Raw genomic sequence first — 27,718 nt, forward strand, 5'->3', positions numbered from 1 at the left:
TGAGAAAGGAGCGGCACTCAGTGGGCTGCCCGGAGTAGCAAGGTGGGTTATTAACCCTAGGTTCTGGAGGCTCGGCAGGCCAGGAAGTAACAGGTGGCACGAGACGTAGACTCTGGAACTGTCCAGAGAGGTCGGAAACCTGAGCGGCCAGGTTCTCCACGGCATGGCGAGCAGCAGACAATTCCTGCTCGTGTCTGCCGAGCATGGCTCCTTGGATCTCGACGGCAGTGTAACGAGCGTCTGAAGTCGCTGGGTCCATTCCTAGGTCGGTTCCTTCTGTCATGCAGGTGAAAGAGGACCCAAAAGCGACTTAACAGAAACAGAGTTTATTTAAATCCAAACAGGGAATAACAAAAATCCTCTAGTCTGTAGAGGGGAATAACTAGAGAAGCGGCCACAGACTGCAGGTCGCTTCGGGTAGGCGCAGGCCGTAGTTGATAGAGCCACCTGCTCACACGCAGCATCTGATGAAGGCAAAAAACACGACAGGACAGGGCGAAACACAATCACAGCATGGTGAATACAAAACGAGGAACCGACGGGACAGGAACGGATCACAAAGGAATAAATAGGGACTCTAATCAGGGGAAAGGATCGGGAACAGGTGTGGGAAGACTAAATGATGATTAGGGGAATAGGAACAGCTGGGAGCAGGAACGGAACGATAGAGAGAAGAGAGAGCGAGAGAGTGAGAGAGGGAGGGGGAGAGAGAGGGATAGAAGGAGGGAAAGAACCAAATAAGACCAGCAGAGGGAAACGAATAGCATGGGGAGCACAGGGACAAGACATGATAATAAATGACAAACATGACAAGTTGAGAACAAGTTCTCATTTACAATTGCGAATATCAAATGATTGCATGCCCTATTTTCTGGTGGATGACAAGTTGTAAGCAAGTTCATTTTGCAATATTGACACAGATATTGTGAGAATAACAAGGCCGTTAGCGGGCCGCTATACTAATTTAAAGAAAGGCCGTCGGCGACCGCCATGGGTTTTATTAATCAGTTGTTTATGATCTTATGAGGTGTGGAGTTGAAGTTATATTGTGTACCTCGCGAGGTGTATCGTGTGTTCCCAGGAGTTGCAATGCTGAAGAATGTTGGGTGGGGTTAGGAGGGCACACATTGCTCAGGAAGCAGCTGTAAGGGGGGAGTGTGTGTGTGTGAGAGTTGACTTTCCTTTCCTGACCCAGGTAAAGTGAACGAGATCAGGCAACAGAGCACTGTGAATCTTTCACGGTGCCCCTCCCTTCTCTTGCTCCCTTCTCTCTCTCGCTCTCTCAATTCAATTCAAAGTGGCTTTATTAGCATGGGAAACATTAGAATCAAATCAAATTTATTGGTCACATGCACATATTTAGCAGATGTTATTGCGTGTGTAGTGAAATGCTTGTGTTCCTAGCTCCAACAGTGCAATAGTATCTAACAAGTCACAACAATACGCAAATCTAAAAGTAAAATAATTGAATTAAAAATATATAACTATTAGGACAATCAATGTCAGAGTGGCAAAATCCAGTAGAAAGAATACCGTATATACATATGAGATGAGCAGTATGTAAACATTTTTAAAGTGACTAGTGTTCGATTATTAACGTGGCCAGTGATTCCATGTCTATGTATACAGGGCAGCAGCCTCTAAGGTGCAGGTTTGAGTAACTGGGTGGTAGCCGGCTAGTGATGACTATTTAACAGTCTGATGGCCTTGAGATAGAAGCAGCTTTTCAGGCAATCGGTCCCAGCTTTGATGCACCTGTACTGACCGCGCCTTCTGGATGATAGTGGGGTGAACAGGCCGTGGCTCAGATGGTTGATGTTCTTGATGATCTTTTTGCCCTTTCTGTGACATCGGGTGCTGTGATGAGCTTCATGATGAGCTTGAAAGGTACTATGGTGTTGAAGGCTGAGCTGTAGTCAATGAACAGAATTCTGACATAGGTATTCCTCCATTTGAGATAGGGCAGTGTGATGGTGATTGCATCGTCTGTGGATCTATTGGGGTGGTAAGCAAATTGTAGTGGTCTGGGGTGTCAGGTAAGGTAGAGGTGATATGATCCTTAACTAGCCTCTCAAAAAACTTCATGATGACAGAAGCGAGTGCTATGGGGCGATAGTCATTTAGTTCAGTTACCTTTGCTTTCTTGGGTACAGGAACAATGGTGGACATCTTGAAGCAAGTGGGGACAGCAGACTGGAATATGGGAGAGATTGAATATGTCCGTAAACATTCCAGCCAGCAGGTCTGCACATGCTCTCAGGACGTGGCTGGTGATGCCATCTGGGCCGGCAGCCTTGCAAGGGTTAACACGCTTAAATGTCTTACTCACGTTGGCCATGGAGAACGAGAAGCTACAATCCTTGGGGACGGGCTGCGCCGGTGGCACTGTGTTAATCTCAAAGCGGGCAAAGAAGGTTTTTAGCTTGGGAGCAAGACATCGGTGTCCGCAACATGTTGGTTTTCACTTTGTAATCCGTGATTGTCTGTAGACCCTGCCACATAAGTCTCGTGTCTGAGCCGATGAATTGTGACTCCACTTTGTCTCTGTACTGACGTTTTGCCTGTTTGATTGTCTTATGGAGGGAATAACTACACTGTTTGTAGTAGACCGTATTCCCACTCACCTTGCCATGGTTAATTGCGGTGGTTCGCGCTTTCAGTTTTGCGCAAATGTTGCCATCGATCCACAGTTTCTGGTTTAGGTAGGTTTTAATTGTCACAGTGGGAACAACATCCCATATACACTTCCTGATTAACTCAGTTACCGTATCCATGTAAGCGTCAATGTTATTCTCAGAGGCTACCCGGAACATATCCCAGTCCGCGTGATCAAAACAATCTCCAAGCATGGATTTCAATTGGTCCAACCACAGTTGAATAGACCGTAGCAACTCTCGCTCTTGAAGACGGAAGGGACGTAGCCAACGGTCAGGGATGAGTTGATGAGCGAGGGTGAGGTAGAGAAGGCACATGTGACCGTAGCATGTGTACTTCCTGTTTGAGTTTCTGCCTATAGGAAGAAAGGAGGAAAATGGAGTTGTGATCTGATTTGCCAAAGGCAGGGCGTGGGAGGGCATTATAGGCATTTGTCAATGTGTTGATAGAACTTCGGTAGCGTTTTCATCAAATTTGCTTTGTTAAAATCCACAGCTGATTTACAGTTTACAAAAAGTCCAGTGTAGTTCATTGAGGACCGTCGTGGTATCGGCTTGAGGGGGAATGTACACGGCTGTGACTATAACTAAAGATAATTTCCTTGGGAGGTAATACATTTGATTGTGAGGTAGTCTAGGTCGGGTGAACAAAAGGACTTTCTGTATGTTATCACAATCACACCATGAGTAGTTAATCATGAAGCATACACCCCGCCTTTCTTCTTCCCAGAGAGTTCTTTGTTCCTGTCTGCACGATGAACTGAGGACAATATATGTGGGGACAGTATATCCCAAGAGAGCCATGATTCTGTGGAACAGAGTATGTTACGGTCCCTGATGTCTCTCTGGAAGAAGATCTTCGCCCTGAGCTCGTCTACTTTATTGTCCAGAGTGTAACGGTCGTCGTATGAAGGAGAGGACCAAAGAGCAGCGGGGTAAGTGTTCATCTTGATATTTAATAAGAAACGTGAAGACTGAAACAAAAACAATAAACGACAATGTGAAATAACTCAACCGAAACAGTATCGTGTGGAGCAAACACTGACACCCACAACTCAAAAGTGAAACCAGGCTACCTAAGTATGATTCTATATCAGGGACAACGATTGACAGCTGCCTCTGATTGAGAACCATACCAGGCCGAACACAGCAATCCCAAATCATAGAAAAACTAACATAGACAACCCACCCAACTCACGCCCTGACCATACTAAAACAAAGACATAATAAAATAACTAAGGTCAGAACGTGACAGAGACTGACCATTAGTGAGTAATATACTCGGAAGTGGTGGATGGTGTGCTCAGTTCCTGAGTTGGACTAGAAGTCCACTCCGAATAACACTTCTCCGCCGGCGGCGACTTGGAGCAGCCTCTGGGATAAGTTCAATTACCCTGGGGTAATTGATCATACCCTGGGGGTATGATCAAAGGATCCAATTAGTGAAAGCCATATTCCTGGTCGTAATGCTGGTGAGTTACCGCTGCTCTGACTGTATGTAATAACACAAAAACATTCTGGGCTAATAATGTAAGAAATAACAAACAAAAAGACAAAATACTGCAAAGTTGCTTAGGAGCTAGAAGCAGAGATGCCATGTCTGCCTGCGCCATCTTACTCTGTTTACATCTTACATATCTTTACATTACCAAAGAAAGTGAAATAAACAATAAACAAAAGTGAGAACAAATAAAAAACTACATCAACAACAAAAATATAAAATAATATACAGTTAACATTGCATTCAAAAGTTTCTAAAGGATAAAGATGTTCCAAATGTTATTCACAAATTATTTATTATTTACATTTTTAAATAGTTTGGGCAACTGAGAAAAACAAATTGAGACAATTTAAGGCCAAGTGGCAAACAATAATGGAGGCACTTGAAATGGGGATGTGATTATGTAGGTCTGAGCAGATGAGATGTAGTCATTGTTTGTGTTCGTCAGTAAGTTGTTGTTCGTATGTATAAGTTAAAATGACCTTTATGTCCTGAATACAAAGTGTTATGTTTGGAGTAAATCCAACACAACACATCACTAAGTACCACTCTTCATATTTTCAAGCATGGTGGTGGCTGCATCATGTTATGGGTATGCTTGTCATCGGCAAGTACTAGGGAGCTTTTTAGGACAAAGAGAAACGGAATAGAGCTAAGCACAGGCAAAATCCTGGTAAAACCTGGTTCAATCTGCCTTCCAACATACACTGTGAACAAATTTACCTTTCAGCAGGACAATAAACCTAATGTAAAACACAAGGCCAAATATACACTGGAGTTCCTTGCCAAGACGACATTGAATGTTACTGAGTGGCCTAGTTACAGTTTTGACTTAAATCAGCTTAAAAACCAATGGAAAGACCTGAAAATGGCTGTCTAGTAATGATCAACAACCAATTTGACAGAGCTTTCTGAAAAGAATTCTGAAAAGAATATTGGGAAAATATTGTACAATCTAGGTTTACAAACTCTTAGAGATTTACCCAGAAAGACTCACAGCTCTAATTGTTGCCAAAGGTGATTCTAACATGTATTGACTCAGATGTGAATGCTTATGTAAATTAGTTATTTCTGTATTTGATTTTCAATACATTTTCTAAAATGGAAAAAAAAATGTTTCCACTTTGTCAATATGGGGTATTGTGTGTAGAATGGGCTTGTGGTAATGACTGGAGCGGAGTAGGTGGAATGGAATCAAATACATCAAACACATGGTTTCCAGGTGTTTGATACCATTCCATAGGAAACACTCCTTAGAAGACAGGAACCTAGGGAGACACTGTGGCTTCATCCAGGGGCCAACCAGAAAGGATATAACCCCACCCACTTTGCCAAAGCACACCCCACACACAACTTAAAGGATATCAACAGACCACTAACTTACGACCCTGAGACAAGGCCGAGTATAGCCCAGGAAGAAGTATAGTATGTTTTCTTAGATTGACTTTTGAAACCTGACAGTCAGTTATGGCCTGTAGTGGGTTAGTTTTGTTTTAAAGGGAAGGTTCATCTTCCCTCATATGCTGTTACTGGGCCATGAGTTGTTCCAAGTCAGGTCCCCTGGTTAGAAAAAAAATAACTCTGTTGATCAGGAAAACTCCTGGCCCTACTCTGTCATAACTGCATAACTGTTCAGTGTAGACTAGAGATGCATTGGTTGATGTTGGGCACCTTTTGACCACTAGATGGCTCCAGAGATTTGTTTTACTGAGAGGGGGATTGACTGTTGAATGGAGGAACATGAGTGAAGTTGTGGCATTTTGTCTGCCCTTTCTCAACAGATGGAAACAGTCACCCTATTCTCACCAGGCCTGTTCTAGCCATCCATTTTCAAGATGCATTGTACTGTCACCATTTTATCTAAAAGTATTTTTAAATATCCTTATCTTGCATTCTGAAGTGCTGTTTTGGCAAATGTTCATATTCTGCATGATATTTGTTCATCTTTAGTTATGGAGCTTTCCATTACTTTGCTTTTAATGGATTACATGAAACATGCAAGGGGAATAGGGGAGTACAGTAGTATGTATGGAACAATGGAAGCAGAACTCCCCTGAGAGTTCTGAGTGAATCACAGACATAGCCTGTGCTCATTAGACCCCAGTCCATTTATGGTAATTTCCTGCTCAAGGGCTAAGGTGTAAAATAACAAAGGTTAAAGGCAAACTCCACCCAAAAACAATCTTTTAGTATTTGTTTCATTAGTCCATTATTGACATAGTCCCAAAATGTTTTGCTTGTCATCAATCGTGTTTTCATATGTAACTGTCAGAAATCATCCCCATATGATGCGTTTTGAATCAAATGATGCTGCGTGTTTTCTACAGATGGAGGACAGGAGAGAGGCTTTGGTTGTGGAGTCATCTAACTGAAGGAAAGACAAGTTGATACTGAATTTGAAACTCAGCATAAAAATGTACTTGAATCGAATGGTACTATCATGGGGGGGGGGACACAACACAGGAAGGAATAACGACTGACGTCATTTGGCAAGGTAGCCCCAGCACCACCAGACAAACCGTTGAAATGTACAGTATCTGTATTGGCTGTGAATGACAGCAAAAGATGAAAGAGAGGTGTAATATTTGCACATTGTTATGTTAGCAGATCACTGCTTCTACCGTTTTGTGTTATGGTTGGTTTATTCTATATGGAAGCGATACGCTTGAAAGTTATCAAAACAGTTTGTTTAGAATATCTACACAAGTTGAGCAATTGCATTCTTCTCATATTACTCTATGTAGGTTACTCAGTATGAGAAGATGGTCATCCTCCTGCATCTCACATCTGCCTGTAGTTATTCAACTCTGCCTGCCAGACCCGTGAGGCAAACTCTGTCATATCCAGGATGGAATGTCATGCACTCATGTCCATAACCTGTAATACATTGCATAGATGGAAGGGACTTCATCACCCACTGGAGACATGAAGAGAGAACCTCACCCAGAGAGCTGTGCATGTCAGTGTGTTAGACAGAACCTCACTAACTAGCTAGCGAGCATAGACTAACAATGCTACTGGCTCCCATAAGAGGAGATCTGCAAATTTATACTAATCTATTAGCCCTATAATAAATTATATTCTGAAATATCATCTGATGGTTTCTTTGAATCAGTACACCACACACACGATTTCTAGCCAGTGACAGCCACCCAGCTGGAACTGACTCGCCCCTACCAAAGCGTAAAAACCTACCTAGCTAGCATGAAGCAATATATTTCTGCTACCTGCTCCCAGTAATTTATACTAGCTATAAATCTCTTATCCCTATAACGAATATAATCCCTATACTTTTATTCTGACATTCAATGGGCTATTTGAATCAGTAACATTCCACCACACAAACGATCTCTAGCCAGCTGACAGTCAGTTAGACGTGCACCGCATACTGAATTGTCAAAAGCCACGCTCACTCATTTTCTGGTTGAGCACACACACAGCATTGCTACCTCATTCATAATATATCTACTGACATGTCCAGGGTTTCTGGCTATCTTTTATCTTCCAGTATTGAGTGACTGTCCCGGTCAGGAAAGTTGAAATCCAACATTTTATCCATTACCTTTGTTGGTGGTGTATGTACAGTGCCTTGCAAAAGTATTCATCCCCCTTGGCGTTTTTCCTATGTTGTTGCAAGCGACACCATGAAGACCAAGGAGCTCTCCAAACAGGTCAGGGACAAAGTTGTGGAGAAGTAAAGATCAGGGTTGGGTTATAAAAAAATATACTAAACTTTGATCATCCCACAGAGCACCATTAAATGCATTATTTAAAAAAATATGAATATGGCACCAGAACAAACCTGCCAAGAGAGGGCCGCCCACCAAAACTCACGGACCAGGCACGGAGAGCATGAACCAGAGAGGCAGCAAAGAGACCAAAGATAACCCTGAACGAGCTGCACAGCTCCACAGTGGAGATTGGAGTATCTGTCCATAGGACCACTTTAAGCCGTACACTCCACAGAGCTGGGCTTTACGGAAGAGTGACTAGAAAAAAACATTGCTTCAGAATTGAAGGAATGACGGATGGCGCTAAATACAGTTGAAATTCTTGAGGGAAACCTGTTTCAGTCTTCCAGAGATTTGAGACTGGGACGGAGGTTCACCTTCCAGCAGGACAATGACCCTATGCATACTACTAAAGCAACACTCAAGTGGTTTAAGAGGAAACATTTAAATGTCTTGGAATGGCCTAGTCAAATCCCAGGCCTCAATCCAATTGAGAATCTGTGGTAAGACTTAAAGATTACTGTACACAAGCGGAACCCATCCAACTTGAAGGACCTGGAGCAGTTTTTAATTGAAGAATGGGCAAAAATCCTAATGGCAATTTGTGCTAAGCTTAAAGAGACATACCCCAAGAGACTTGTAGTGCTAATTGTTGCAAAATGTGGCTCTACAAAGTATTGACTTTGGGGGGGTTGAATAGTTACGCACGCTCAAGTTCTCAATTTTTTTGTCTTGTTTGTTTCACAAGAAAAAATATGTTGCATCTTCAAGGTGACATGTTGTGTAAATCAAATGATACAAACCTAAAATATATATATATTTTAATTCCAGGTTGTAAGGCAATTCAATAGGAAAAATGCCAGGGGGGGGGGGTGAATACTTTCACAAGCCACTGTAATTAGCACAACAAGCTGTGGCATGCCCAATGTGTGCTCAATGTGTCTGCTTAGGTGCCATCATTACATGAAAGCGGGAAAATACTGTTTTGCAAAAATGACTTCCACCAATCCCTCTGGCCTAGATGATTCTAGTATCTATGTGAATCAACGTTGCCATGTGAGGTTGCATTAGGACTGTACAACCACGTCAATACTAGTTTTTTTCCTGTCAATGTCCATCCATGCAATCTAAATAAGCAATAGGGCAATAAGAGTCCAAGAAGATGGACATCATCACCAAGCTGTGTCCTCTGATGCCTGCAAATCTAAGTTCTGGAATGCCTTGACTGTGAACAGCATTGCTGACGATGAGGAGTGATATGGAAGAGCACTGTAGGTTTACTTAATAATGAAATGAAAATGATACTTAAAAATAAAATGTAACTATTCAGCATTTTATTCATTGTAGCTACTGTAAATGTCGTTTGTGTTCTCTTATTAATATGAAAATGTAAATCTGTTTAAAATACATTTTTACAGCTGTTATTTATTCAAAACGGTCTATGTAACTAAATATATATATATATTTTTTAAATATATTCAAATAATTAAATTTGCAATCTCATGCTAATTGTTTATAATTAGTATTACCTTACATCATACTTCTATCATGTTCCAATACATCTTTATATATTGCAAGATAGGTAATCCTTTCATGTAATTCAAACAATTGCAGTGCTGCTTTTCACATTTATTCTTATAAAAAGACATGGGCAACATGTAAAACACAGTATGTTATGTGACTGATGCAGAACCTACGTCTCCATGTAAATGTAACTGGCATCTTAGTGGATTGAAGAACAAAGACACACAAAGGATGCCGTTTCAACCCTGTTACACTGTCAGTAATTACACTGCTATTTTATTAATAGCACAAATGAGAAGTATAGTAAACTAACAAATTAAAATGGCAGATACTGCTTTTTGTTTTGGTATTACCCTGCAATTTGTAAAATATCATGCCAAGGAAGAAGGCAGTAACTGCAATTTAAGGGTCAAAGGTCATGTCAGAGGTCAGGGTCAACATGAATTAACAAATTGCTTACAGTAAGACAACAGATTCACTACATCTCCAACCTCCCTAGAATTAATTTGGCTGGAGAATGTAAAAGCCAGTTTTCTCAGTTCCACGCTATGAGCAGTTACTGCCTTTTTGCTTAGTGGTTGTCAGTGTGTTAGACAGACAGAACCTCACCCAGAGAGCTGTGCACGTCAGTGTGTTAGACAGACAGAACCTCACCCAGAGAGCTGTGCATGTCAGTTTGCTAGTTTGCTAGACAGACAGAATCTCACCCAGAGAGCTGTGCATGTCAGTTTGCTAGTTTGCTAGACAGACAGAACCTCACCCAGAGAGCTGTGCATGTCAGTTTGCTAGTTTGCTAGACAGACAGAATCTCACCCAGAGAGCTGTGCATGTCAGTGTGTTAGACAGAACCTCACCCAGAGAGCTGTGCACGTCAGTGTATTAGACAGACAGAACCTCACCCAGAGAGCTGTGCATGTCAGTTTGCTAGTTTGCTAGACAGACAGAACCTCACCCAGAGAGCTGTGCATGTCAGTGTGTTAGAAGACAAATCCTTAGATATGGGCAAATAGACCATTGCACTAGAAATGCCATTCTAGTTCTGTTTAGATAGCTGAAGTTGTACTCTACACACAACTGATTTGTATTTTGGACGAGATGGGTCCCATTATGTCTTGCGAAAACCAAACACTGCATTCCATAGTAAGAACCTCATACCAACGGACCTGGATGACATGCTTTGATAGAAGGAATCATGAATTCTGCTCTGTATCAGAGAATTCTGCAGGAGAACGTCAGGCCATCCTTCTGTGAGCTGAAGCGGAAACGCAGCTGGGTCATGCAGCAAGATAATGACCCAAAACACGTACTTGAAAACTCACAAATGTTGCTGAGTTAAAGCAGTTCTGCAGGCAAGAGTGGGCCAACATTCCTCCACAGCGATGTGAGAGACTGATCAACAACTACAGGAAGCATTTGGTTGCAGTCATTGCAGCTAAAAGGTGGCACAACCACTTACTGAGTGTAAGAGGGAAATCACTTTTTCACACAGGGGAATTGGGTGTTGCATAACTTTGTTAATTAAATCAATAAAATAAGTATACTTTTATTTTGTTATTCATAAAATCAGGGTCCCTTTATCTAATATTAGGTTTTTGTTGAAGATCTGATAACATTTAGTATCATGCCACTGTGTGTAAATAAGATTTTTCTGTATTTCATTTTCAATAAATTTGCTAAAATTCGAAAAACATGTTTCTACGTTGTTATTTAGGGGTATTGTGTGTAGATGAGTGAATAAAAAATACATTTAATACATTTTAAATTCAGGCTGTAACACAACAAGTCAAGTGGTATGAGTCAAGTGGTATGAATACTTTCTGAAGGAACTGTATGTAAAGAAGCACGCACTCTTCTATGAACCAACAACACATGGAATGATCAGATATACACTCTTGTGGAGGGATAGGCTTCTACCAAGAACCATTTTGATCAAATAACCCTTTTTGGGAAGGGTTCTTTGTAAGCCAAAGGTTTCTACTTAGAACCTTTAACATCCTAATAACTGTTTTTGGAAGAAAGGGTTCTTTCATGATTCATTGGAAGGCAAGAAGGATTGTTTGGAAGGCAAGAAGGATTGTTTGGAAGGCAAGAAGGATTGTTTGGAAGGCAAGAAGGATTGTTTGGAAGGCAAGAAGGATTGTTTGGAAGGCAAGAAGGATTGTTTGGAAGGTAAGAAGGATTGTTTGGAAGGCAAGAAGGATTGTTTGGAAGGCAAGAAGGATTCTTTGGAAGGCAAGAAGGATTGTTTGGAAGGCAAGAAGGATTGTTTGGAAGGCAAGAAGGATTCTTTGGAAGGCAAGAAGGATTGTTTGGAAGGCAAGAAGGGGTTCTACATAGAACCATATATAATATTTCCCAGCATCCTCTATTGCAGGGAGATTTTAAGAATTGTTTGTTTTACTGAAATATCTAAACTAATCCAATCTGTTAGTAATTGGATTTATTGCAACTGTTACTGAGATGGTTGTTCCAGTTTAGATGACTAGGGTAGTCTTAATAGTCAGTCATTCTGAATGCAGGTTTTGAGTAATCAACAATTCCACTTGTTGGACAACCTAACTCTGGATTCCAATAGGAATTACACATCACTTTGCAAGGCAGCATGAGGTAATTTGCAGGTGTGATGTGGCCTGTAAACCAGGAGATTCCCAACACCACTGTGTTAGGATATACAGTTAAAGTCGGAAGTTTACATACACTTAGATTTGAGTCATTAAAACTAGTTTTTAAACCACTCCACAAATTTCTTGTTAACAAACGATAGTTTTGGCAAGTCGGTTAGGATATCTACCATGTGCATGACACAAGTAATTTCACCAACAATACAGACAGATTATTTCACAGATTATTTTCACACTCAGAAGTTTACATATACTAAGTTGACTGTGCCTATAAACAGCTTGGAAAATTCCAGAAGATGTTGTCATGGTTTTAGAAGCTTCTGATTGGCTAATTGACATAATTTGAGTCAATTGGAGGTATACCTGTGGATGTATTTCAAGGCCTACCTTCAAACTCAGTGCCTCTTTGCTTGACATCATGGGAAAATCAAAAGAAATCAGCCAAGTTTGGTTCATCCTTGGGAGAATTTCCAAATGCCTGAAGGTACCGCGTAACAAACAATGTTATGCAAATATAAACATCATGGGACCACGAAGCAGTCATACCGCCCAGGAAGGAGAAGCATTCTGTCTCCTAGAGATTAACGTACTTTGGTGCAAAAAGTGCAAATCAAACCCATAACAGCAGCAAAGGACCAGGTACAAAATGATCTATATCCACAGTAAAATGAGTCCTATATTGACATAATCTGAAAGGTAGCCCAGCAAAGAAGAAGCCACTGCTCCAAAACCATCATAAAAAAAGACAGACTACGGTTTGCAACTGCACATGGTAACAAAGATTGTACTTTTTAGAGAAATATCCTCTGGTCTAATGAAACAAAATATAGAACTGTTTGGCCATAATGACCATCGTTATGTCTGGAGGAAAAAGGGGGAGGCTTGCAAGCCGAAGAACACCATCCCAACCGTGAAGCACGGGGGTGGCAGCATCATGTTGTGGGGGTGCTTTGTTGCAGGAGGGACAGGTGCACTTCACAAAATAGATGGCATCATGAGGAGGGAAAATGATGTAGATATATTGAAGCAACATCTCAAAACATCAGTCAGGAAGTTAAAGATTGGTCGCTAATGGGTCTTCCAAATGGACAATGACCCCAAGCATACTTCCAAAGTTGTAAGGACAACAAAGTCAAGGTATTGGAGAGGCCATCTCAAAGCCCTGAGAAAATGTGTGGGCAGAACTGAAAAAGCGTGTGTGAGCAAGGAGGCCTACAAACCTGACTCAGTTACACTAGCTCTGTCAGGAGGAATGGGCCAAAATTCTTATTGTGGAAGGCTACCCAAAACGTTTGACCCAAGTTAAACAATTTAAAGGCAATGCTACCAAATACTAATTGAGTGTATGTAAACTTCTGACCCACTGGGAATGTGATGAAAGAAATAAAAGCTGAAATAAATCTTTCTCTTGTCACGACATCTACCGAAGTCGGCTCCTCTCCTTGTTTGGGCGGCATTCGGTGGTCAACATCACCGGCTTTCTAGCCATCGCCGCTCCATTTTTTATGTATGTGACATCTCTCTACTATTATTCTGACATTTCACATTCTTAAAATAAAGTGGTGATCCTAACTGACCTAAGACAGGGAATTTTTACTCAGATTAAATGTCAGAAATTGTGAAAAACTGAGTTTAAATGTGTTTGGCTAAGGTGTATGTAAACTTCCGATTTCAACTGTAACTAGGCCCTCAAAGAAGGGCCTTATGGTATACACTACCGGTCCAAAGTTTTAGAACATCTACTAATTTAAAGGTTTTTCTTTATTTTTACTATTTTCTACATTGTAGAATAATAGTGAAGACATCAAATCTATTAAATAGATTATATCAAAATATATTTTATATTTGAGATTCTTCAAATAGCCACCCTTTGCCTTGATGACAGCTTTGCACACTCGTGGCATTCTCTCAACCAGCTTCATGAGGTAGTCACCTGGAATGCATTTCAATTAACAGGTATGTCTTCTTAAAAGTTCATTTGTGGAATTTATTTTCCTTCTTAATGCATTTGAGCCAATCAGTTGTGTTGTGACAAGGTAGGGGTGGTATACAGAATATAGTCTTATTTGGTAAAAGTCCATATCCAAGTCCACAAAAGTCCAAGTCCATAGTCCATATTATGGCAAGAACAGCTCAAATAAGCAAAGAGAAATGACAGTCCATCATTACTTTAAGACATGAAGGTCAGTCAATTCTGAAAATGTCAAGAACTTCGAATGTTTCTTCAAGTGCAGTCGCAAAAAACATCAAGCACTATGATGAAACTGGCTCTCATGAGGACCGCCACCAGAATGTAATACCTAGAGTTACCTCTGCTGCAGAGGATAAGTTCATTCGAGCTACCAGCCTGAGAAATTGCAGCCCAAATAAATGCTTCACAGAGTTCAAGTAACAGACACATCTCAACATCAACTGTTCAGAGTTGACTGCATGAATCAGGCCTTCATGGTCGAATTGCTGCAAAGAAACCCCTACTAAAGGACACCAATAAGAAGAAGAGACTTTCTTGGGCCAAGAAACACGAGCAATGGCCGTTAGACCGGTGGAAATGTGTTCTTTGGTCGGGAGTCCAAATTGGAGATTTTTTGTTTCAACCTCTGTGTCTTTGTGAGATGTGTGGATGAACGGATGATCTCCGCATGTGTGGTTCCCACCGTGAAGCATGGAGGTGGTGGTGTTATGGTGTTATGGTGTGGGGGTGCTTGCTGATGACACCATCTGTGATATTTTTTTAATTTAAGGCACACTTAAGCAGCATGTCTACCACAGCATTCTGCAGCGATATGCCATCCCATCTGGTTTGGGTTTAGTGGCACTATCATTTGTTTTTCAACAGGACAATGACCCAACACAACTCCAGGCTGTGTAAGGGCTATTTTACCAAGAAGGAGAGTGATGGAGTGCTGCATCAGATGACCTGGCCTCCACAATCCCCTGAACTCAACCATATTGAGATGGTTTGGGATGAGCCGGACCGCAGAGTGAAGGGAAAGCAGCCAACAAGTGCTCAGCATTTGTGGGATCTCCTTCAAGACTGTTGGAAAAGCATTCCAGGTCAAGCTGGTTGAGAGAATGCCAAGAGTGTGCAAAGCTGTCATCAAGGCAAGGGGTAGCTATTTGAAGAATCTCAAATATAAAATATATTTTAACACTTTTTTTGGTTATAACATGATTCCATATGTATTACTTCATAGTTTTGATGTCTTCACTATTATTCTACAATGTAGAAAATAGGAAGAATAAAGAAAAACCCTTGAATGAGTAGGTGTTCTAAAACCTTTGACCGGTAGTGTATGTTATGTATTGTCAGAAATCGTTACATTTTAAAGGCTAATAAGGCGGGTGGGTTCCACCCGTTCATAAAAGTTTCTCTGAAGAAACCTCCAAAGGTAAAAGGGTTCTTGGTAGAACCCTTCATAGACGGTTCTAGGAAGACCCTTCAGAGGATAAAATGGTTCTAGGTAGAACCCTTCATAGAGGGTTCTAGGTAAAACCCTCAGTAAAGGGTTCTACCCAGGACTAAAAAGGGTTATGGGGACAAACCGAAGAACCTTGTATGGTTCTACTTAGCACCTTTTTTTCTAAGAGTGTACTATTCTGTGGAATGATGATGAAAAACAGAGCTAGATGAAGTTAGGCAACAGACTCATATCAAAACATACAATGAATCGCACAGGATCAATCTTTCATCCAGGGAGTTAGAAGGAGAATCTCTGAAAATAATATTAGTATTATAATATTAGATTATAGACTAAGATCATATTAATATACACTTACATCACATTATGATTTTATATTTATCTCATAATTAAGTTACCCTTAGGAAACTGAAGCACAAATCTAATCAGCTATACTGACTAGAATATTATTACTGTCAAACAGTGGGTTAATAATCTTCCTGAGTGTCCTAAACTGACTTATATTTGTCTAAGGTGTGCAGTAACGAATGGTTAACCCATGTTGTCAGTAGGTGATTTTAGTGGAGAGTTTCGCAGGGTGTCAATAGCTCCTGGTCATAGTTTGGAGCAGAAGCTAAGGTAAAGCTTTTAGTTGAGATACAGGAGTGTTTTCTTCCTGCAGGGGGTGAGGGAGAGAGTGAGAAAGTGTGAATGAGAGAGGTAGATAGAGAGAGAGAAGAGGAATGTTGGTATTTGGATGATGATTGATGCTTGGTGTTCTCAGACAGAGAACAGTAGTCTACTCGACTAGCTTCGTCCTCAGAGCATGCGCAGACCAGCTGGCTGGTGTGTTCACGGACATATTCAATCTCTCCCTATCTCAGTCTGTTGTCCCAACATGCTTCAAGATGGCTACCATTGTTCCTGTACCCAAGAAGGCAAAGAAAACTGAGCCAAATGACTACCGCCCCATAGCACTCACTTCTGTCATCATGAAGTGCTTTGAGAGACTAGTCAAAGATCAAATCACCTCCACCTTACCATCCACCATAGGCCCACATCAATATGCATACCACCCCAACAGGCTATTGCCATCGCAAAAGGATTACCTATGTAAGAATGCTGTTCATTGACTACAACTCAGCATTCAACACCATTGTACCCTCCAAGCTCATCATCAAGCTGGAGGCCCTGGGTCTCAACCCCGCCCTGTGCAATTGGGTCCTGGACTTTCTGACGGGCTGCCCCCAGGTGGTGAAGGTAGGAAACAACATCTCCGCTTCGCTGACCCTCAACACTGGGGCCCCTCAAGGGTCCATGATCAGCCCCCTCCTGTACTCCCTTTTCACCCATGACTGCGTGGCCATGCACACCTCCAACTCAATCATCAAGTTTGCAGACGACACAACAGTAGTGGGCTTGATTACCAGCAACGACGAGACAGCCTACAGGGAGGAGGTAAGGGGACTCAGAGTGTGGTGTCAGGAAAACAACCTCTCACTCAACGTCAACAAAACAAAGGAGATGATCGTGGACTTCAGGAAAGAGCAGTGGGAGCAACCCCCTATCCACATCGAAGAGACAGCAGTGGAGAAGGTTGGAAAGTTTTAAGTTCCTCGGCGTACACATCTGAAATGGTCCACCCACACAGACAGCGTGGTGAAGAAGGCGCAGCAGCGCCTCTTCAACCTCAGGAGGCTGAAGAAATTTGACTTGTCACCCAAAACCCTCACAAACGTTTACATATGCACAATTGAGAGCATCCTGTCGGCAACTGCATCGCCCTCAACCGCAAGGCTCTCCAGAGGGTGGTGCGGTCTGCACAACGCTTCACCGGGGGCAAACTACCTGCCCTCCATGACACCTACAGCACCCGATGTCACAGGAAGGCCAAAAAGATCATCAAGGACAACAACCACTGAGCCACTGCCTGTTCACACCTCTAGCATCCAGAAGGCGAGGTCAGTACAGGTGCATCAAAGCTGGGACCACAAGAGACTGAAAAACAGCTTCTATCTCAAGGCCATCAGACTGCTAAACAGCCATCACTAACTCAGAGAGGCTGCTGCTTACATTAAGACCCAATCAATGGACACTTTAATAAATGGATCACTAGTCACTTTAAACAATGCCACTTTCAATAATGGCACTTTCATAATGTTTACATTTCTTACATTACTCATATCACATGTATAAACGGTATTTTATACCATCTATTGCCCCTTGCCTATGCCGCTCAGCCATCCATATACTTGTATGTACATAGTCTCGTTCACCCCTTTAGATTTGTGTGTATTAGGTACTGTAGTTGTTGGGAATCGTTAGATTACTTGTTAGATATTACTGCACTGTTGGAACAAGAAGCACAAGCATTTCGCTACACTCGCATTAACATCTGCTAACCATGTGTATGTGACCAATAAAATTTGATTTGATTCAATATTTTACTGACATGTGCGTAGCTTGTTGACAGACTTAGGCCTGAAGTTTTTTTTTATCTAACTCTGACCTTATGGAGGAGCCAAGACCTATGGTTGTTTAACTCGGTTATTGTATTTGTGTGCTAGTGACTACTGACTGAACTTATTTCTTATTGTGTGACCCTGACTGTTGTTTATTTCAGCTCGTAGCTACTTACTGGCTGGCCACCTTTTGGACAGAGGTCTGAACCCAGAACAAAATCTCCCGTGCGCTGGCCAGTTAACATTTATGTTACAGTGTGTCACAGGAGACTAACCTGGGAGTAGAGGTTGGAATCGTGTCTGTCCTTCAGAGCATCCATGGCACACAATCCACTCACCCCCCCCCCCCCCCCCCCCAGGCATCAAGGCCTTAATGTAACCTCAATGTAGCAGCTGCAGCTGTTTAAACAAAACAATTGTATCTGTCTCTGTCATTCCTACAGTCTGTGACTCAAGCCTGGCTTCCCAGTTTTTAACTCTTAAGCACACTTTAAACACACCGTCACATAAATACATGGCTCTGATCGTCACCATCATCAGGTCTTTGAAGGGTCCTGAATCATCAATGAACCATGTATCATGGCCATCTTCAGACTCTTCAGACAATGCTGCTTCTGTCCATTAGCTCTTACAATCTTAGAAAAAAGGGTTCCAAAAGGGTTCTTTGGCTGTCCCCGTAGGAGAACCCTTTTTGGATCCAGGTCGAACCCTTTTTGGTTCCATGTAGAACCCTTTTGTGTTCCATGTAGGACCCGCTGTGGAAATGGTTCTACATGGAACCAAAAATGATTCTTCAAAGGGTTCTCCAATGGGGACAGCTGATGAACCCTTCTAGGTTCCAGATAGAAAAAAAGGTGCTAAGAGTGTACCATAAAGGCACTGGCGTACCACACACCCCTGAACCCCAAACTCCCTGGAGAGCTCATCCCCATAGAATTAGGAATTAAAATACTACATAGAAGGGACATGAACCTGCTTATGATGGAATAAAGTTCAGCCATTTTGGTCAGGGAGATGGTCGACCATGGTTTGCCAGTGCTTTGATAAGATAGTGTAAAATAATGAATTTGAAGATTTTATCTGCACTGTAGGCTTATGTTTGTTAGCTAGTTAGACAGCCAGTTGTAGAGGAATGATTCCAGACGTTTTTCTAATTAACTGCCAATACATCAACATTCCACTTAAACAATGCAGTCATTCCACAGCCATACACTCGTTGAAATCAGTAGCTGATAGGACTTAGACCATTTGTAAATGCAACAAGTACTGCTATTGTATCATATAATAGCACACTTAGCTTTCCAGGAAAACAACAATTGAGACATTTATGGTCTGTTTACATATACAGTGTATTTTAGAGGCTATTTATTCAGATAATTGGTATTAAACCTATAAACACTGCTCTTTCCATGACATAGGCTGACCAGGTGAAAGCTATGATCCCTTATTGATTTCCCCTGTTAAATCCACTTCAAGGGGAGGATTTAATCCTCTTCGGGTTAAAGAAGGATTTTTAAGCCTTGAGACAACTGACACAGGGATTGTGTATGTGTGCCATTCAGAGGGTGAATGGGCAAGACAAAACATTGAAGTGCCTTTGAATGGAGTATGGTAGTACCACGTGCACCGGTTTGAGTGTGTCAAGAACTGCAACACTGATGGGTTTTTCATGATCAACAGTTTCCCGTATGTATCAAGAATGGTCCGCCACCCAAAAGACATCCAGCCAACTTGACACACTGTGGGAAGCACTGGAGTCAACATGGACCAGCATCCCTGTGGAACACTTTTGACACCTTGTAGTCCATGCCCTGACAAATTGAAGCAGTTCTGAGGGCAACTAAATATTAGGAAGGTGTTCCTAATGTTTTTTTTTACACCAATATAAACTGTATTTATGATTATATGACAATATTTTAGGTTGACAATAATTATTTTACACAATTTGTGATATAAGTCAAATCAGATTATGCCTCTACTGCCATTAATTCCACATTCTATCTTTGCCACATTGCAAAATGTGTAGAACTGAAGGAAGTTAGCTGCTGATCTTCGTCAGAATGCACTCCCAGGACTCCCACTTCCACAATAAATGTTTGTTTTGTTCGATTACGTCCATATTTATGTACAAATACCTCTGTTTTGTTTTTGCATTTAGTTCACTATTCCAATCACACAATGCGCGAGCGCAACATCCAGACGAAAAGTCAAAAGAGTTCCATTACAGTTTGTAGAAACATGTCAAACGATGTTTACAATCAATCCATAGGGTGTTTTTATAATAAAACTTCAATAATATTCCAACCGGACAATAGCGTATTCACTACAGAGGAAAAAGAAGGAACGGCGCACCCGCGTGACCGCGCAGTAAACAACTGATTGGCCACGGCCTAGTCCACTTGTTGAAACTGCTCTTATTCGACACCCTTCCACAATAGAATCCTCAAAAAAATTCTAAAGACTGTTGACATCTGCTGGAAGCCCTGGGAAGTACAATCTGGCCCCATAGACATAGCATATTTTATAGGCAATCACTTAAATGAAACTACAAACCTCAGATTTCCCACTTCCTGGTTGGATTTATCTCAGGTTTTTGCCTGGTATATGATTTCTGTTATAATGACAGACATCATTCAAACAGTTTTAGAAACTTCAGAGTGTTTTCTATCCAATACTACTAATAACATGCATATATTAGCATCTGGGACAGAGTAGCAGGCAGTTTACAGGGCACCTTATTCATAAAGCTACTCAACACTGCCCCCCTGTCACCAAGAAGTTAAATGTGCCTTGAATTCTAAATAAATTACAGACAGTGTCACCAGCAAAGCATCCCCACACCATCACACCTCCTCCATGCTTCACGGTGGGAACCCCACATGCAGAGATAATCCGTTCACGTACTCTGGGTCTCACAAAGACACAGAGGTTTGAACAAAGCATCTCAAATTTCGACTCATCAGACCAAAAGGACAGATTTGCACCAGTCCAATGTCCATTGCACGTGTTTCTTGGCCCAAGCAAGTCTCTTCTTCTTATTGGTGTTCTTAAGTAGTGGTTTCTTCACAGCAATTTGACCATGAAGGCCTGATTCACGCAGTCTGCTCTGAACAGTTGATGTTGAGATGTGTGTGTTACTTGAACTCTGGTAACTCGAATGAACTTATCATCTGCAGCAGAGGTAACTCTGGATCTTCCTTCCCTGTGGCGGTCCTCATGAGAGCCAATTTCATCATAGCGCTAGATGGTTTTTGCGACTGCACTTGAAGAAACATTTGAAGTTCTTGACGTTTTCAGAATCGACTGACCTTCATGTCTTAATGTAATGATTGGACTGTCATTTCTCTTTGCTTATTTGAACTGTTCTTGCCATAATATGGACTTGGTCTTTTGTATACCACCCCTGCCTTGTCACAACACTGATTGGCTGATTGGCTCAAACTCATTAGGAAGGAAAGAAATTCCACAAATGAACTTTTAACAAGGTACACTTATTAATTACTTTGAAGAATCTCACATATAAAATATATTTTGATTTATTTAACACTTTTTTTGGTTACTACATGACTCCATATGTGTTATTTCATCGTTTTGATGTCTTCACTGTTATTCTACAATGTAGAAAATATTTAAAAAATAAAATAAACTTGAATAAGTGTTTTAGGGACCTGCATGGGGGTGTCGGTTCCGTCAGCTGTGTGTGTATGTGTGTGTGACAGAGAGAGTGTGTGCATGCGTGTGTTCAGGCTCCATTTGTTATGCAGGTGAATGAGGACCCAAAAGCGACTTGGCGAAAACAGAGTCTTTAATCCAGTAAAGGAAATATGCAATACTCCTAGACAAATCAGAGCGGTAAATAAAGCATAAAAAACAATTCCACTCGTAATGACGAGAACAGACTGGAGACTCGATCATAAACTGTAGGTTGCCTCGGGAAGGCACTTGACCGTAGCAGACTCAGACACCTGCTCACCACGCAGCATCTGAGGGAAACACGACACGACAGGGCGATACAAAGACACAGCACGGTGAACAATATACAAGGATCCGACAGGACAGAAACGGAAGACAAGGGGAGAAATAGGGACTCTAATCAGAGGGCAAGATACGGAACAGGTGTGAAAAGATTAGATGATTGATTAGGGGAATAGGAACAGCTGGGAGCAGGAATGGAACGATAGAGAGAAGAGAGAGAGGGAGGAAGAGAGAGAGGGATAGAAAAAGGGAACGAACCTAAAAAGACCAGCAGGGGGAAAACGAACAGAAGGAAAAGCAAAATGACAAGACAATATAAGACAAAACATGACAGTACCCCCCCACTCACCGAGCGCCTCCTGGCGCACTCGAGGAGGAATCCTGGCGGCAACGGAGGAAATCATCAATCAGTGAACGGTCCAGCACGTCCCGAGACGGAACCCAACTCCTCTCCTCAGGACCGTAACCCTCCCAATCCACTAAGTATTGGTGACCCCGTCCCCGAGAACGCATGTCCATGATCCTACGTACCTTGTAAATAGGTGCGCTCTCGACAAGGACGGGAGGGGGGGAGGGAAGACGAACGGGGGTGCGAAGAAAGGGCTTGACACAGGAGACATGGAAGACAGGATGGACGCGACGAAGATGTCGCGGAAGAAGCAGTCGCACAGCGACAGGATTGACGACCTGGGAGACACGGAACGGACCAATGAACCGCGGAGTCAACTTACGAGAAGCTGTCGTAAGAGGAAGGTTGCGAGTGGAAAGCCACACTCTCTGGCCGCAACAATACCTTGGACTCTTAATCCTACGTTTATTGGCGGCTCTCACAGTCTGTGCCCTGTAACGGCAAAGTGCAGACCTCACCCTCCTCCAGGTGCGCTCACAACGTTGGACAAACGCTTGAGCGGAGGGAACGCTGGACTCGGCAAGCTGGGATGAGAACAGAGGAGGCTGGTAACCCAGACTACTCTGAAACGGAGATAACCCGGTAGCAGACGAAGGAAGCGAGTTGTGAGCGTATTCTGCCCAGGGGAGCTGTTCTGCCCAAGACGCAGGGTTTCTGAAAGAAAGGCTGCGTAGTATGCGACCAATCGTCTGATTGGCCCTCTCTGCTTGACCGTTAGACTGGGGATGAAACCCGGAAGAGAGACTGACGGACGCACCAATCAAACGACAGAACTCCCTCCAAAACTGTGACGTGAATTGCGGGCCTCTGTCTGAAACGGCGTCTAACGGGAGGCCATGAATTCTGAACACATTCTCGATGATGATTTGTGCCGTCTCCTTAGCGGAAGGAAGTTTAGCGAGGGGAATGAAATGTGCCGCCTTAGAGAACCTATCGACAACCGTAAGAATCACAGTCTTCCCCGCAGACAAAAGGCAGACCGGTAATGAAGTCTAGGGCGATGTGAGACCATGGTCGAGAAGGAATGGGAAGCGGTCTGAGACGACCGGCAGGAGGAGAGTTACCTGACTTAGTCTGCGCGCAGTCCGAACAAGCAGCCACGAAACGGCGCGTGTCACGCTCCTGAGTCGGCCACCAAAAGCGCTGGCGAATAGAAGCAAGAGTGCCTCGAACGCCGGGATGACCAGCTAACTTGGCAGAGTGAGCCCACTGAAGAACAGCCAGACGAGTAGAAACAGGAACGAAAAGAAGGTTACTAGGACAAGCGCGCGGCGACGCAGTGTGCGTGAGTGCTTGCTTAACCTGTCTTTCAATTCCCCAGACTGTCAACCCGACAACACGCCCATAAGGAAGAATCCCCTCGGGATCAGTAGAAGCCACAGAAGAACTAAAAAGACGGGATAAGGCATCAGGCTTGGTGTTCTTGCTACCCGGACGGTAAGAAATCACAAACTCGAAACGAGCGAAAAACAACGCCCAACGAGCTTGATGAGCATTAAGTCATTTGGCAGAACGGATGTACTCAAGGTTCTTATGGTCTGTCCAAACGACAAAAGGAACGGTCGCCCCCTCCAACCACTGTCGCCATTCGCCTAGGGCTAAGCGGATGGCGAGCGGTTCGCGGTTACCCACATCATAGTTGCGTTCAGATGGCGACAGGCGATGAGAAAAATAAGCGCAAGGATGAACCTTATCGTCAGACTGGAAGCGCTGGGATAGAATGGCTCCCACGCCTACCTCTGAAGCGTCAACCTCGACAATGAATTGTCTAGTGACGTCAGGAGTAACGAGGATAGGAGCGGACGTAAAACGTTCTTTTAGAAGATCAAAAGCTCCCTGGGCCGAATCGGACCACTTAAAACACGTCTTGACAGAAGTAAGAGCTGTGAGAGGGGCAGCAACTTGACCGAAATTACGAATGAAACGCCGATAGAAATTAGCGAAACCTAGAAAGCGCTGCAACTCGACACGTGACCTTGGAACGGGCCACTCACTGACAGCTTGGATCTTAGCGGAATCCATCTGAATGCCTTCAGCGGAAATAACGGAACCGAGAAAAGTAACGGAGGAGACATGAAAAGAGCACTTCTCAGCCTTCACGTAGAGACAATTCTCTAAAAGGCGCTGGAGAACACGTCGAACGTGCTGAACATGAATCTCGAGTGACGGTGAAAAAATCAGGATATCGTCAAGGTAGACAAAAACAAAGATGTTCAGCATGTCTCTCAGAACATCATTAACTAATGCCTGAAAAACAGCTGGCGCATTGGCGAGACCAAACGGCAGAACCCGGTACTCAAAATGCCCTAACGGAGTGTTAAACGCCGTTTTCCACTCGTCCCCCTCTCTGATGCGCACGAGATGGTAAGCGTTACGAAGGTCCAACTTAGTAAAGCACCTGGCTCCCTGCAGAATCTCGAAGGCTGATGACATAAGGGGAAGCGGATAACGATTCTTAACCGTTATGTCATTCAGCCCTCGATATCCACGCAGGGGCGCAGAGTACCGTCCTTTTTCTTAACAAAAAAAAACCCCGCCCCGGCCGGAGAGGAAGAAGGCACTATGGTACCGGCGTCAAGAGACACAGACAAATAATCCTCGAGAGCCTTACGTTCGGGAGCCGACAGAGAGTATAGTCTACCCCGAGGAGGAGTGGTCCCCGGAAGGAGATCAATACTACAATCATACGACCGGTGAGGAGGAAGGGAGTTGGCTCGGGACCGACTGAAGACCGTGCGCAGATCATGATATTCCTCCGGCACTCCTGTCAAATCGCCAGGTTCCTCCTGAGAAGTGGGGACAGAAGAAACGGGAGGGATGGCAGACATTAAACACTTCACATGACAAGAAACGTTCCAGGATAGGATAGAATTACTAGACCAATTAATAGAAGGATTATGACATACTAGCCAGGGATGACCCAAAACAACAGGTGTAAAAGGTGAACGAAAAATCAAAAAGAAATAGTCTCACTGTGGTTACCAGATACTGTGAGGGTTAAAGGTAGTGTCTCAAATCTGATACTGGGAAGATGACTACCATCTAAGGCGAACATGGGCGTAGGCTTGTCTAACGGTCTGAAAGGAATGTCATGTTTCCGAGCCCATGCTTCGTCCATGAAACAACCCTCAGCCCCAGAGTCTATCAAGGCACTGCATGTAGCACCCGAACCGGTCCAGCGTAGATGGACCGACATAGTAGTACAGGATCTAGATGGAGAGACCTGAGTAGTAGCGCTCACCAGTAGCCCTCCGCTTACTGATGAGCTCTGGCTTTTACTGGACATGAATTGACAAAATGTCCAGCAAGTCCGCAATAGAGGCACAGGCGGTTGGTGATCCTCCGTTCCCTCTCCTTAGTCGAGATGCGAATACCTCCCAGCTGCATGGGCTCAGTCTCTGAGCCAGAGGAGGGAGATGGTTGCGATGCGGAGCAGGGAAACACCGTTGACGCGATCTCTCTTCCACGAGCTTGGTGACGAAGATCTACCCGTCGTTCTAAATCAAATCAAATCAAATCAAATCAAATCAAATCAAATCAAATCAAATTTTATTTGTCACATACACATGGTTAGCAGATGTTAATGCGAGTGTAGCGAAATGCTTGTGCTTCTAGTTCCGACAATGCAGTGATAACCAACAAGTAATCTAACTAACAATTCCAAAACTACTGTCTTATACACAGTGTAAGGGGATAAGGAACATGTACATAAGGATATATGAATGAGTGATGGTACAGAGCAGCATACAGTAGATGGTATCGAGATGCGGATGGCGAGAGCAATCAAAGAGTCCACACTGGAAGGAACCTCCCGGGAGAGAATCTCATCTTTAACCACTGCGTGGAGTCCCTCCAGAAAACGAGCGAGCAGCGCCGGCTCGTTCCAGTCACTAGAGGCAGCAAGAGTGCGAAACTCTATAGAGTAATCCGTTATGGATCGATCACCTTGGCATAGGGAAGCCAGGGCCCTAGAAGCCTCCCTACCAAAAACTGAACGGTCAAAAACCCGAATCATCTCCTCTTTAAAGTTCTGGTAATTGTTAGAACAATCAGCCCTTGCCTCCCAGATAGCTGTGCCCCACTCTCGAGCCCGGCCAGTAAGGAGTGATATGACGTAAGCAACCCGAGCTCTCTCTCTAGAGTATGTGTTGGGTTGGAGAGAGAACACAATATCACACTGGGTGAGAAAGGAGCGGCACTCCGTGGGCTGCCCGGAGTAACAAGGTGGGTTATTAACCCTAGGTTCCGGAGGCTCGGCAGACCAGGAAGTAACAGGTGGCACGAGACGAAGACTCTGGAACTGTCCAGAGAGGTCGGAAACCTGAGCGGCCAGGTTCTCCACGGCATGACGAGCAGCAGACAATTCCTGCTCGTGTCTGCCGAGCATGGCTCCTTGGATCTCGACGGCAGTGTTACGAGCGTCTGTAGTCGCTGGGTCCATTCTTTGGTCGGATCCTTCTGTTATGCAGGTGAATGAGGACCCAAAAGCGACTTGGCGAAAACAGAGTCTTTAATCCAGTAAAGGAAATATGCAATACTCCTAGACAAATCGGAGCGGTAAATAAAGCATAAAAAACAATTCCACTCGTAATGATGAGAACAGACTGGAGACTCGATCATAAACTGTAGGTTGCCTCGGGAAGGCACTTGACCGTAGCAGACTCAGACACCTGCTCACCACGCAGCATCTGAGGGAAACACGACACGACAGGGCGATACAAAGACACAGCACGGTGAACAATATACAAGGATCCGACAGGACAGAAACGGAAGACAAGGGGAGAAATAGGGACTCTAATCAGAGGGCAAGATACGGAACAGGTGTGAAAAGATTAGATGATTGATTAGGGGAATAGGAACAGCTGGGAGCAGGAACGGAACGATAGAGAGAAGAGAGAGAGGGAGGAAGAGAGAGAGGGATAGAAAAAGGGAACGAACCTAAAAAGACCAGCAGGGGGAAAACGAACAGAAGGAAAAGCAAAATGACAAGACAATATAAGACAAAACATGACACCATTAGCTGTTTCCTGAAGTTCAAAGAGCAGAGTGGTGATGTCATTGGTTTGGTCTCTGAGGGTATGTCTTGAGTGAATGTGATTAGAGGCTGGGGCTGCTGCAGTATCTTTAGTGTCTTTGTTTGGACTGTATTGTGGTTTAATGGACAGAGATTTACACTGCTTTTCTTTTCTTTCTCTGACCCTCTCTTACTCTCATCTCCTTCTTCAGGCAGACACTGGAAAAAAAGAGCTCATTCTCTCTCCGCCCGTCGCCCGACAGCTGGATGTTCAGAGGGGTAAGTGGTTTACACAATGTTAGAACTATTGTTAGTCAGCATCCGAATGAGACTGTGCGTGCGTGTGCGTGTGCGTGTGTGTGCGCGCACATGTGTGAATGCATTAACACAGTCATATACATACTCCCCTGAATCTTCCTCAGAGCAATT

At 43.3% G+C, this 27,718-nt stretch overlaps 1 protein-coding gene across 2 annotated transcripts in view; it reads left to right on the forward strand.

The window, feature by feature from the left end:
- LOC124031626 (rho guanine nucleotide exchange factor 3-like) overlaps positions 1–27,718 on the forward strand; it is a 155,781-nt gene that overhangs the window by 18,254 nt on the left and 109,809 nt on the right. The window contains exons 2-3 of one of the 2 annotated variants that reach the window (XM_046343106.1): positions 3,385–3,589; positions 27,502–27,568. In XM_046343106.1, coding sequence (XP_046199062.1) covers positions 27,557–27,568 — 12 coding nt within the window. In that variant the 5' untranslated portion in view covers positions 3,385–3,589; positions 27,502–27,556. The remainder of the gene's footprint in view (positions 1–3,384; positions 3,590–27,501; positions 27,569–27,718) is intronic. The other variant, XM_046343103.1, reaches the window with a different exon arrangement.

Source organism: Oncorhynchus gorbuscha, linkage group LG03, assembly GCF_021184085.1.
Source record: "Oncorhynchus gorbuscha isolate QuinsamMale2020 ecotype Even-year linkage group LG03, OgorEven_v1.0, whole genome shotgun sequence".
Taxonomy (NCBI): domain Eukaryota; kingdom Metazoa; phylum Chordata; class Actinopteri; order Salmoniformes; family Salmonidae; genus Oncorhynchus; species Oncorhynchus gorbuscha.